The 13,828-nt window shown below is 38.9% G+C and overlaps 1 protein-coding gene across 4 annotated transcripts in view; it reads left to right on the top strand.

Moving 5' to 3' along the window:
- The window catches only part of Zmym4 (zinc finger MYM-type containing 4), a 152,877-nt gene that overhangs the window by 57,147 nt on the left and 81,902 nt on the right, over positions 1-13,828 (top strand). For 2 of the 4 annotated variants that reach the window (XM_045149031.1, XM_045149029.1), the window contains exons 3-5: positions 6,091-6,612; positions 9,498-9,559; positions 9,902-10,072. The exons of 1 other annotated variant lie outside the window; for it this stretch is intronic. In XM_045149031.1, coding sequence (XP_045004966.1) covers positions 6,091-6,612; positions 9,498-9,559; positions 9,902-10,072 — 755 coding nt within the window. Of the gene's footprint in view, positions 1-5,698; positions 5,744-6,090; positions 6,613-9,497; positions 9,560-9,901; positions 10,073-13,828 lie in introns of all 4 variants that reach the window. One more of the 4 variants, XM_045149030.1, reaches the window with a different exon arrangement.

The raw sequence follows: 13,828 nt of genomic DNA, 5'->3' as shown, positions 1-13,828 counted from the left end.
AACTCTTCTTTGCATAGTTTGCCAGTTTGGGCCTATAGCATTAACATCTCATCAAACCTTTCTGTCATTGCCAACCTGCATGTGAACATGGTATCTCGCAGTTACTACTTTGCATTTCGTTTTATGGACTATTAATATTTCCCTGACTGTGAAATGTTTGTTAAAATCCTTTGCTTTTATGTGTGAAGTTGTTTGTTTCATTATCTACTATGAAATTTACCTTTTTTTTTTTTGATACAGTACAATGTAATTTTTAATAGGTTTTTTTTTTTGTTTTTTTTTTTTGAGGTTGGGTCTCACTCTCTCACTCTAGTCCAGGCTGACTTGGAATTCATTATGTAGTCTGAAGGTGGCCTTGGATACACAGTAATCCTCCTACATCTGCTTCCCAAGTGCTGGCATTAAAGACATGTGCCACCACACCCGGCTTACAAGATTTGTTTTTTAAAAGTTGCTTTGTTTTGTTTGTTTGCGGGGGTTGGTGTGCAGATAGAGAATGAGCATGCCAGGGCCTTCAGCCACTGAAAATGAACTCTAGACACAGGAGTCACCTTGTGCATGTGGCTTATGTGGGTCCTGGGTAATCAAACCTGGGTCCTTAGGCTTCGCAAGTAAGTGACTTAACTGCTACGCCATCTCTCCAGGCCCCTTAAATGATATTTAAAAAATATTTTTGTTTTTTGTTTTTTTGAGGCAGGGCCACACTGTAGCCCAGGCTGACCTGGAATTCAGTATATTGTCCCAGGCCTGGCCTTAAACTCATAAGCAATCCTTCTACTTCTGCCTCCCGAGTGCTGGGATTAAAGGTGTATGTCGCCACTGGTTTAATTTTCCTTTTTAATATCTAAACTTAGATCTATCTAGAAGTTATTTCAGGGCTGGAAAGATGGCTTAGCGATTAAGGCGCTTGCCTGTGAAGCCTAAAGACCCAGGTTTGATTCCCCAGGACCCACATAAGCCAGATGCACAAGGGTATGCATGTGTCTGGAGTCCATTTGCACTGGATAGAGGCCCTGGTGCACCTATTCTCTCTCTGTCTCTCTCTTTCTAACAAAAATAAAATAGAATAAAAAGGACATAGAAGTTATTTCAGTGCCAGTTAATGAATGATCCAGGTGTTTGCTATAGTAACCTCATTCTGTGCTGTGTCTTGAATTTAAATGTGTTTATGTGTGTGTGTATGTATGCAAGCATGTATAAAGTTGCTTGTACCTCTCTTGCACTCTTTTTTATTTTTATTTATTTAAAAATATTTTTATATATTTGAGAAAAAGAGGGAGAGAAAGAGAATGGGTGCTTCAGGGCATCCAGCCACTCCAAGAAAACTCCAGATGCATGTGCTACCTTGCACATCTGGCTTACATGGGTCCTTGGGAATCAAACCTGGGTCCTTTAGCTTTGCAGGCCAAGTGCCTTAACTGCTAAGCCATCTCTCCAGCTCATTTGTGCCTGTGTGTGTGTGTGTGTGTGTGTGTATGTTTTAAACCTATTACAGAACTTAAATTGCTGGTCTTATGGCATTTATTTCATTCATACATTTATAGAACACATAGTATATGGCCTGTTGAATAGAAAAGGCTCAAGCACTGATACTAGGATGCTTAGTCTGGCAAAGTTTTTTACATACATACATACATACACACACACACATACATACACACACACACACAGACATATATGTACACACACACACACACACACATATTTCTTATTTATTTATTTATTTATTTGAGAGAGAGAATGGGTACACCAGGGCTTCTAGCCACTGTAAACAAACTCCAGATGGATGTGTCACCATGTGCATCTGGCTTATGTGGGTTCTGGGGAATCAAACCTGGGTCCTTAGGCTTTACAGGCAATAGCCTTGGTTGCTCAGCCATATCTCCAGCCTCTGGCAAAGTTTTATATTGTATATGTTTTCAGATCTTTATTTTTTTATATTACCTTTCTGATCTTTTCATATTTTGAGAAATTTTAAATAAATGGAAAATAGTGCCATAAGAATATTTGTTAAGTTGCTCACTCCTGTCTTTCAGTACTTGTTTTTATCTATGCAGTATAATATAAGAAAACAGGAGTGATGGATGCCTCAACTATAAGTTGTTCAGTGGGCATTTCCCCTATGATTCTAGCATTTTGGGGGGGAATTATTTCAGAAAGTATGAAACAATGATTTTGTAGTTCTACTTATTTAACACTAATTAGCAAGCATTCTGATGATGTTGTAAAAAATAACCTCTGAAGCCAAGTATAATGAGTGGCATAATATCCCCCTTTGTCTTAGCACTCAGGAGGCTAAAGTAAATGCATCACATGAGTTTAAGGTCAGCCTGGGCTAGAGTGAGACCCTGTCTTGAAAAAAAGAAGCAAAAAAAAAAAAAAAACAAATTGTGTGCGTGTACATGTGTATTTATATATATAATTTTTCTCCTCCCCCTTTTTTTTTTGTAGGTAGGATCTCACTCTAGTCCAGGCTGACCTGGAATATTCACTATGTAGTGTCAGGGAGGCCTTGAACTCTTGCAGATCCTCCTACCTCTCCTCCCCACCCCCCAGGGTCTCCCTCTAGCCCAGGCTGACCTTAAATTCATTCTGTAGTCTCAGGGTGGTCTTGAACTCACTGTGATCCTCCTACCTCTGCTTCCCAAGTGCTGGGATTAAAGGTGTGCACCACTGTGCCCGGCTACCTTCCCCCCTTCTTTACATTGTCATGAACTCAATATTTTATTTCTTCACTGTCATATTGTTTCTAGTTTCTGCTTGTTATCACTAAGAGAAAGTCATTATCATCTTTTTCATCATTTTGTTCAAGGATCTGAAAGCATTTAATATTAAATAACTTACTATAAAAAGATAACTAGGGGCTGGAGAGATGGCTTAGTAGTTAAGGCGTTTGCCTGTGAAGCCAAAGGACCTAGGTTTGATTTCCCAGGACCCACGTTCACCAGATGCACAATGGGCACATGCGTCTGGAGTTCGTTTGCAGTGGCTGGAGGCTCTGGTGTGCCCACTCTATCACTGTCTGTCTCTCTATCTCTCTCTCTGATTGCAAATAACATAACATAACATAACATAACATAACATAACATAACATAACAACATAACAACATAACATAACATAAAATTTTTTAAAAAAGAAAACTAGTATCCATGGAGAGAGTACTGTTGCAACTTGGTTACAAACCTAAATAGGGGAGTATTTTGAATTATGGAATCCAGGTAAGGGTTTAAGAACCAACCACATAAAAGTTTCATTTGGGCTTTGGGATTAGATAAAACAGGGATGTCACTGATACTCTTTCCTTCAGTTTTTAAATCAGTAACATTTTGTTTACTCTTGCACAAATTAATTGTGGCTTGGGCTTAAGAGATTGTCAGAATGTGCTCTTCCTGTCCCGTGTGGATTTAGTCGACTGCAGAACATGTACAGAAAGAGATCTAGCTGGGCGTGGTGGCGCACACCTTTAATCCCAGCACTCGGGAGGCAGAGGTAGGAGGATTGGCATGAGTTCAAGGCCACCCTGAGATGACAGAGTTAATTCCAGGCCAGCCTGGACCAGAGTGAGACCCTACCTCGAAAAACAAAAGAAAAGAAAGAGATCTGGAAGACTGAGGAGAATATGGTGCTGAGTTGAAGAGGTATATTTTAGATAGGGCAGGCAGTACGATGGATGACAATGGTGTAGGGGAAAGGAGAATGAGAGTAATTTTCTTTCTTCAGCAGTTGCTAATTTGCTGGAGCTCTTTTAAAAATTTATGTTTTTATTATGTTGTTTTTTTTTCGAGGTAAGGTCTCATTCTAGTTCAGCCTGGCCTGGAATTGACTCTGTAGTTACAGAGTGGCCTTGAACTCACAGCAATCCTCCTACCTCTGCCTCCCAAGTGCTGGAATTAAGGTGTGTGTCACCACGCCCAGCCCGTAATTTGCTGAATCTTGTAATCAAGTGAGAGAAATATAGTACATGCTTAGAATGGGTAAATGATGAGCTTGATCTTAGAGATACCAAGTTGAAGGTTCTGTAGGGGTGGGGGAGTGAGTTGAATATAGGTGCTGAATTTTTTTAAATTTTTTTGTTTATTTTTGTTTATTTATTTGAGAGTGACACAGAAAGAGGCAGATATATATACACACATACATATACACATAAATACATATACATACATACATACACACACACACACACACACACACACACACAGAGAAAGGGGGGGTAGGGTGGGAAGAATGGGTGCACCAGGGCCTTCAGCCACTGCAAACGAACTCCAGATGTGTGTGCCCACTTGTGCATCTGACTAACATTGGGCCCTGGAGTATCAATCCTCGATCCAGGGTCCTTAGGCTTAAATGCTAAGCCATCTCTCCACTCCTAGGGGCTGAATTTTGGAAGAGAAGAAGAAAGTAGGGGTAGCCCAGTGGAAAAGTGCTTGCCTAGTGTGTTGGATCTTGAACACTATGGGGGCAAAAAGGGAAGGAGAAAGTCAGTAGCAGAAGTCAAATTTAATGCAGATTAGTAAAATAGTTCTGAGTATATGAAAGCAAGAGACTTGGAGTTCTAGAGAAGAGTTAATATTAAAGCCATGAAGTTAAGGATTACAAAATAATTAATAGGCCATTTATAAAGATAAGAAGAAATATAGTGACAAAGGGGAAAAGATTATTTATTTATTTGTTTTTGGTTTTTCAAGGTAGGGTGTTACTATAGCTCAGGCTGACCTGGAAGTCACCTCGTAGTCTCAGGTTGGCCTCAAACTCACAGTGATCCTCCTACCTCTGCCTCCTGAGTGCTGGGATTAAAGGTGTGCGCCACCAAGTCTGGCAAAAAAAAAAAAAAAAAAAAAAAGATTTTTATATAAGAAGGATATACATACTACGTAAGAATTTTAAAAATATATCAGTTGGTTTAATCCCAGCACTCAGGAGGCAGAGGTAGGAGGATCACCATGAGTTCAAGGCCAGCCTGGGACTACATAGGGAATTCCAGGTCAGCATGGGCTAGAGGTGGGACCCTACCTAAAAACAAAAGTCAGTTGGATGTGATTCTGCTGTGGGAAACTGGGAGGTGCTTATGTAAAGCTCACAGGACTTGATAGTTGCAGTACAAACAAACTAGTCAAAACTTGTTTTCTGGGCTGGAGAGATGGCTTAGCGGTTAAACACTTGCCTGTGAAGCCTAAGGACCCCAGTTAGAGGCTCGGTTCCCCAGGTCCCACGTTAGCCAGATGCACAAGGGGGCGCACGCGTCTGGAGTTCGTTTGCAGAGGCTGGAGGCCCTGGCGCGCCCATTCTCTCTCTCTCTCTCTCCCCCTCTGTCTGTCTTTCTCTCTGTGTCTGTCACTCTCAAATAAATAAATTAAAAAAAATTAAAAAAAAACTTGTTTTCTACAAGTTTGTAAAGGAAAGATAGATGAAAGCATTGCGAAGTTGGGGGTTTTCTTTCCTTTGATTTGGAATGGGAGATACTTAATAGTTATAGACAGCAAATAAGTTATCTAAATTTTGCTTCTAGGCTTTCATGCTTACCATTGCAAACATTAACTGCATTAAGTTTATATTACTGTTGATGCAGAGAAAATGGAATCCTGAGGTTAAAGACCTAGGTTCTGTTATAGTGAGTTTTTTGGGTTCAATTACCCAGAACACTATAAACTTAAAATTGTCACTTTCACATCCCTTCTGTTTCATTCACTTTGTTAACAGCCCTTTACACATAATTTGTAACCAAGCCTCACCACAGTTTCTAAGGTGAGTATTATGCTATTTTTTTATATACACTCTGAGAGTTTACTTCTTGAAATCAAGTTTTTAGGATCATGCTATAATTTTAACACAAATATACCTGATTCTGAAGTTGGTGCTCTTTTCTCTGTGTCACGTTGTCTTTTCTAATCTAAAGTAGTCTTTCAAGGTTTAGCTCCCCATTTCCTTAACAGTTGGATGTCACATATACATCATAAATGTTAAACAAATACTATAATAATGTCTATATTTTCTTAGAAAAGGCAAAAATATATTTGGCTAAATACCAGACAGACCTTGTAATTGGTCATCTTTAGCACTATCCCTGTCTAAACAGTATTTTACTTTTTAAGGTGGTGGTATCATGGATACAGAAATGTCTGAAGATATAGACCACAACTTAACTCCTACCCTTGACAGCATGTCTTATGGAATGCCGAATCAAACAGGATCTGAGAATTCATTGCTGGATGAAGATGATTATTTTTTGAACTCTGGGGATCTTGCGGGAATTCCAGTCGTTGGTAGTGACAATGAGGATGAACAGGATTTTAGTTCGAAGGACAATATTGTTTCTTCCATACATACTGATGATAGCTTGGAAGTAGAGAGAAGACCCACTCAGCATGAATCAGACAATGAAAATGAAATACAAATTCAAAATAAATTAAAAAAAGACTTTCCTAAACAATTTGATCAGGTTTCTGTCTTTAAATCAATACGGAAAGATTTTAGTCTAGTAAGAGAAAACAGCAAAGAGACATTTTCTGGAAAGGAGAAAAATAGAGATCTAACTTATGAACATGAAAAACGGTTGGATAAACCCCATAAAGATTTGGATTCAAGGTTGAAAAGCAGTTTTTTTGATAAAGCAGGTAATAATTGTTGGAATAGAACCAAATCACAATACAAAGTACTAATAATACAGCTTTTATTACTTTTAATATTGAGTTCAATATGAACAGTTATTCATTGTTAGCTTGTCACTTTTCCTTGGTTATTCCTTTATGAAGAGTAATCAAATTCTTTTTTGGTCACTTTTTATAGTAGTATGAATGGTTTAAAAATAGCTCAAGGCCTCATTTTTTCTATTCCCAGGTTGCAATATTTTGATGAGAAGGCAAAATACTTGAATCACCTGTTCTCCTCCCCTACCCCACTGTTTTGGTTGAATGTGGGAAACGAATTGGATTTAGCTTTTTTTCTTTAACACTGATTTAAATGGCTATTCCACCAATTAGACTAAACTAGAGAACTTAAGTGGTTTTTCCATTTTGCACTTAGTTAGTTGAGGCTCTGTTGATCCTCTTTGCAAGCACATTGTATGCTTTAGCTCCAGTTCCGTTCTTCAATAGATCATGTATTTTCTAATATGCCCTCCCCTCCTTTGCTTCTCTTCCATTTGCCTGTATGCCATTTTCTGTCGGTGTGCATATACATATACTTATCTAGTAAAGCTTAATTCACAAATCTCTTCCATTCTGTAGTCCTTCCTGAAAATAATTTCCTAGCCTGTTATTCCATAGCATTTTGTTCATGACTCATTACTTACAGATTATAGGACTTTTGTTCTGTTTTTGCCTTACCTGCTAGTTAGGAGTTTCTTGAGGGTCAGATTATTCATCTTTGTATTTTGGGGTCCTAAACTCAGACAGTGAAAATTATAATCCTTACACAAATGTTCGAGAAGGAAACCATGTACATATAGCAATTTCATATTTTTTATATAATGCTAGGTAATGTAGAAAGAACAAACCAATATTATGAAAAAAAGACAACTATTTTTAGTATATATTGTGTACAAGGGTATACCATATATTCACATATATAATTCAGTATATGTTTTTAATGTCTATTGGAAATTATAGGTCATTTTTCTGAAGGAACATAATATAGGAGGGATGAGACAAGGCCAGTATTGGAGGTGTTAATGACCAGTTGGATAGCATAACATGTAATGTGTAATTAAAGATAGTGGCCGGGTATTGTGGCACATTCCTTTAATCCCAGCACTTGAGAGGCAGAGGTAGGAGGATCGCCATGAGTTCGAGACCACCCTCAGATTGCATAGTGAGTTCCATCCAGGTCAGCCTGAGCTAGAGTGAAACCCTACCTCAAAAAAGAAAAAAAAAAAGAGTGGCAAAAGAGGTTTATGATAAGGCACTGCAAGATTTCATTCAAGTAACCAGTTCAGCAAAGTATTTAAATTATTTTTATTTATTTATTTTGCCTCTCTTTCACTGTAGCACAGTCTGTCTTGGAACTCAAAGCAGTTTTCTTGCCCAGACTTTGAATTATTGTGATTACAGGTCCGAGCCACCATGCCCAGCTTAAAACAATCATTTATATTTTTTCTTTTTAAATTTTATTTATTTATTTATTTATTTTGGTTGTTTGATTTTTCAAGGTAGGGTCTCGCTCTAGCCCAGGCTGACCTGGACTTCACTGTGTAGTCTCAGGGTGCCCTTGAACTCTTGGCAGTCCTCCTACTTCTGCCTCCTGAGTGCTGGGATTAAAGGTGTGTGCTACCATGCCCGGCTTTTTAAAAATTTAAAAAAAAATCTTTTCATGAGAAAGAGAGAGAGATAATTGGTATGCCAGGACCTCCAGCCACTGCATTCAAACACAAGATGCACATGTGTGACTTTGCATGTTTGCATCACCTTATGCATCTAGCTGGCTTACTTGGGACCTGGAGAGTCAAACATGGGTCCTTAGGCTTTGCCAGTAAGCGCCTTAACTGTTAAGCCATCTCTCCAGCCTGTCTTTTTCTTCCTCCCTCCCTCTCTTCCTCCCTCCCTTCCTTCCTTTCTTCAGTGCTGTAAACTCAGGACCTTGTGCATGTGCTTTCTCACTGAGCCACATCTCTAGCCTCAAGTGATTCTTATGAGGGAGGTTTGTTTTTATATTTATTTTTGGGGTGGCAGGGTCTCACTCTAGCCCAGGCTGACCTGAAAATCATTTATAGCTCAGGCTGGCTTCAAACTCATGGCAATCCTCCTACCTCAGATGTGCACCACCTGCCATTGAGAGATCAGGTTTTTTTACTCAATATTTTAAAATTTTTATTTACTTATTTGACAGAGAAAGAGAAAGGGAGGGAGGGAAGGAAAGAGAGAGAGAGAACATGGGCGCACCAAGGCCTCCAGCCACTGCAAACAAACTCCAGACGTGTGCGCCCCTTGTGCATCTGGCTAATGTGGATCCTGGAAAATCAAACCAGGGTCCTTTGATTTGCAGGCAAACACCTTAACCACTAAGCCATCCTTCCAGCCCGAGAGATCAGTTTTAAATTAGTGAACAGAAGATGATTGTATAGAAGAGAGATTTTGAACTGAGCAGAACATGGAAAACTAAACATTGGAACAGACAGAGGAGACTTGGGATGGACTTTGTGGAAGTGAGGAAAGCAAACACAATTAACTGAATGTTGGAACAGACAGAGGAGACTTGGGATGGACTTAGTGAAAGTGAGAGGAGAACAAACCCAGTTTTCAGGGCATAGTAAGTAAAGTAACCAACCCATTTCATATTTGAATAAGAAAGAGAGATGTGAGGTAAGGTTGGAAGGTAGGAGGTTAGATCATGTAGATCTTTGAGTGAAATATTTTGAGTATCTTTTGGGACGCAACCCATTTCACTCTGATGAACATACTTGTTGGAAAGAGAGGTAATTATCAATTATAGCTTTTTAGGTCATTCTTTATAAGATTTGTTATTCATATACATGTGTTTGTTTGTTTGTTTTTTCTTTCAATAGCTAATCAAGTTGAAGAAACATTACATACCCATTTACCACAAACCCCAGAAACAAACTTTAGGGTAAGTTTTCAGTGTATATGTAGACTGCTGTTAACTGTGGCAAGTGTCAACGTTTTCTTTATGTCACTTTCTAAAGTGTATTTGTTTTAGGCAGAACACTGGTTTTTTTTTTTCAAATTTATTATTTGGGTTCGGACATCTTTGGAGACATTCTAAGAAGCCTTAGCTCTCAGGTTCTTTATGTTTGATATTTAGATCTATAGTACATATACTTTAGGCATAGGGTCTCCATTGTTTGTCCATAGATTTCTTCATTTCCAATGAGCTTTTCTTTGGGTATTAATCCTGAAGAGGAAACATTTTAAATTTGAATATTTATTAATCCTTTATATTGTGTTTTAGGATTCCAGCTATCCGTTTGCCAATAAAGAATCCATTGGTTCGGAACTGGGGAATTCCTATGCATCAAATCTTAGGATTAAAGAAGAGCCTTTGGATGATGAGTATGACAAAGCAATGGCACCTCAGCAGGGACTTCTAGACAAAATTAAAGATGAACCTGAAAATGCTCAAGTAAACATTGCGTCTCCCCCTATCTGTTTGTTCCATACATTGAATTGCTCATTTAAGAAAAGTGCTCAGGAGATGAAGTAGTTTACTGACAGGATAAAATGATTTTTAAAGGCGTTTGAGGCTATTTGAATTGTCTTGTAAGGCATTAACAAAAGTATATACATATCCTGAATACTAATTAAGGCTTTATCTTCTGTATCTTTTGATATGACTGTGATTTGGCAGTTTGTTTTTTCCAGTGCAGTATTAAGAAGCTGGTGTGTACTCAAGGGTTTGAATGTTGGTTCAGCTGGTGTAGCTGAAGGGTTAGGGTGCTTGATGGGTTTGCAGTGTGCCTTCTTTGTAGTAGTAAGTCTTTGTATCTGCTATAAATGAAGTACAGGTTAGGTGTGGATTTGACTGTCTTTCAAGAGGGGCCAGTATTTAGATTACCTTTGAAAGGGATATTTGAACCAGTTTATTGGTGAGGAGGCTTTGGTGAGTGATTGTGATTCTGAGTTTGAGAGTGTTGAGTAGTAAGAAAAAGGGAACTATTGTTCTGCCAAGGTTCCTCTGGATGTGAAAGTCACAGAAACCCTATAACTGAAATCCTAAAGTCAGCTAAGTTGTCATGCAGTTGATGGCACTGTAGTGGTTGGAATGGAAGAAAGAACTTACGTCATTTGCTGTTCAATTTTAAATGTAGGACAAGATCTAAGCAATCAGTAAATAGTAGTAGCAAATGTTGGAAGATAGTCTTCAAATTTTTTGTTGTTGGTGTTCAGATGGTATGGATTGGTGGGTAAGAAGCAATGCTAACAAGAGTTAGGGATTTCTCTGAAATATTATCTAATACAGAGGAAGCTTATCATTCCTGTCTTTTTTTTTTTTTTTTAAGTTATGGTCTCCCTCTAGCCCAGGCTGATCTGGAATTCACTCAGGGTGGCCTTGAATTCACAGCGATCCTCCTACTTCTGCCTCGCCAGTGCTGGCTCATTCTTGTCCTTCTTGTTATAAGGTTTATGTGTATTAATGAGACTTGAGTGGAAGAGACTTTTTCACTCTGGTTTCTCAACCCAGCGCCGTTCACCTTTTGACTGAGAAGACTTGTTGTGAAGACATGTGCTGTGCGTTGTGGCGTCTCTAGCAGCTTCCTGGCCTCTCTGCCTGTTCAGTGTCACCAGCCATCACAACCTAATGTCCTTTGGAAGCAAGACCATTTGCTATTGAGAACCATTGTTATATAGAAAAAGGAATAGGTGACTGTACAGGTAGGTAGGAGATGCTCAGTTAGCAAGACATCCAAAGTACCAAGAAGAAGGTAGATACATTAGAACAGTGGTGATAAAGTAGTGGCTGTGAGTGTAGTCGCCTCAAGGAAGACAGGAGGAACATGAAAGTAGATGGGAAGCTGAGTGTGGTGGCACTCCCAGCACTTGGGAGGCAGAGGTAGGATTGCTGAGTTGGAGGCCAGTCTGGAACTACAGAGTTCCAGGTCAGCCTGGTCTAGAGTGAAGCCCTACCTAAAAAAAAAAAAAAAAAAAAAAAGTAGATGGTAGTTTGTAGAAGCCAGGAAAATGGAAATGTTAGGCATCTGACTTAGAGATAAACATCCCAACACCTAAGGAAAGTTCATTAGGATATATATATCCTAATTATATATAATATCCTAAATATATATATATATCTATTTAGGATATCTTTATATATATATTATATTTAGCAGATACAAAGACTTACTACTAACAATATATAGATAGATATCTATATATAATTTTTTTCTTTTCAAATATTTTTATTAACAACTTCCACGATTATAAAAAAATACCCCATGGTAATGCCCTTCCTTTCCCCACTTTCCCCTTTGAAACTCCAATCTCCATCATATCTCCTCCCCCTCTCAGTCTCTCTTTTATTTTGATATCATGATCTTTTCCTCCTATTATGATGGTCTTGTGTAGATAGTGTCAGGCACTGTGAGGTCATGGATATCCAGGCTATTTTGTGTCTGGAGGAGCATGTTATAAGGAGTCCTACCCTTTCTTTGTCTCTTACGTTCTTTCCACCACCCCTTCTGCAATAGACCCTCAGCCTTGGAAATTGTGATAGAGATATTGCAGTACTGAGCACTCCTGTCACTTCTTCTCAGCACCACGATGCCTTCTGAGTCATCCCAAGGTCACTGTCATTTGAAAAAAGGAGATTCTGTACCAAAATTGAGAGTAGCATTAATATAAGGGTATGAACATTAAGAGAAGTGCTTACTGGGCAGTTTGGTGAGCATAGTACATACATTTAGCCAGACAGCAGCGGATGTTACACCCCTGGGGCTCATGACTACCCCTGTTTTAAGTTTTCAGTATCAGGGATGTGTTCCCTCCCATGGAGCAGGCCTCCAGTCCAATTAGAGGGCAGTTGGTTTCCATCATGACAGACCTGCCACTATTGCATTCATTGGCTCATTTGGCCTGTCTGGCCAAATATAAGGCTTGCAGTGTCTACTGTTGAGTATCTTCACCGGTGATTTCTCTTTCTTCCATTGAATTGCATGCAAAATGGCTTCTTCCAGCTTTCTGTCATCTGGTCTACATGGAGGAGGTTATCAGCTCAGTTCTAGCAGAATTTCTCAGGACCTTGCAGCTCAAGTATGTGGAGTCTTCAGCAATAGGATCTTACCATCTATTCTTGGTGGAAAACCAAGGGCCTGGGCAAAGGCCTTTGCCTGTGATGTTTTGGGGGTATCAGGGACCTCCCTGGCCAACAACTCACTGGAAGATATCCCATCCCTAGCACTGAAAATTTTCTAGCAACAATCTATGGCTCCTGAGTGTTCTATTGTCCAAAAAGTAGGTTTCCATATGATTTATTTATATTCTCTTAGATTTTGATTAGCCCTCCCTCCACCTTTCCTTTACTCAATCTCTTCCCCTGACCTCACTTGGGCCTTTTCACTCCCATTAATCTGTTCTTCTACTTACATATATACAATACCATCCTATTAAGTACCCCCTCCCTTCCTTTCATCTTCCCTTTATATCTCTTTTCTGGCTTACTGGCCTTTGCTACCACGTTTTCTTCCTACTCACACAGAGGTCCAGTCATTTGTAGCTAGGATCCACATATGAGAGAGAACATGCAACATTTGGCTTTCTGGGCCTGGGTTACCTCACTTAGTAAAATCCTTTTCAGATCCAGTATATATATGTATATGTATATATGTATATGTATGTATGAATATATATATATAGTTATAATATATATATAGTTATATATATTTTCATATATAGTTTTTTTTTTTTTTTGTTTTTCAAGGTAGGGTTTCACTCTAGTCCAGGCTGACCTGGAATTCACTCTGTAGTTTCAGGGTGGCCTCGAACTCACTGTGATCCTCCTACCTCTGCCTCTTGAGTGCTGGGATTAAAGACCGGCTAGGTTGTATATTTCTGAGATGATTATAAGCATGTTTCTATGCAGGTCAGATCTCTAATTGTCCCAGTGTGGATGTGGAAATTTTCTAAGAAAACATAATGCTAGCAGGGTACAAAAGGCTTTGTTTTCTTTTGTATATGACCCATGGACATTTCTTGGGGAAAACAGCATTTAATAGCAATGGCAAAATATAATGACGATTAGAAGGAATGGAAAAAAGTTATTAGTAATATTGTTTTAAAACTGAGGTTCCAGTAGAGAGAGAATATGAATAGAATGGATAGGTAGATGGCAGTGCTTATGTTTTATATGCTTGTTAAAAATAATGAAATCAGAGCCAGGCGTGGT

The sequence above is a fragment of the Jaculus jaculus genome, chromosome 5, assembly GCF_020740685.1.
Source record: "Jaculus jaculus isolate mJacJac1 chromosome 5, mJacJac1.mat.Y.cur, whole genome shotgun sequence".
NCBI classification, from domain to species: domain Eukaryota; kingdom Metazoa; phylum Chordata; class Mammalia; order Rodentia; family Dipodidae; genus Jaculus; species Jaculus jaculus.
Note: the sequence above shows the minus strand (reverse complement) of the source record. Positions and strands in the feature narration are given on the sequence as shown.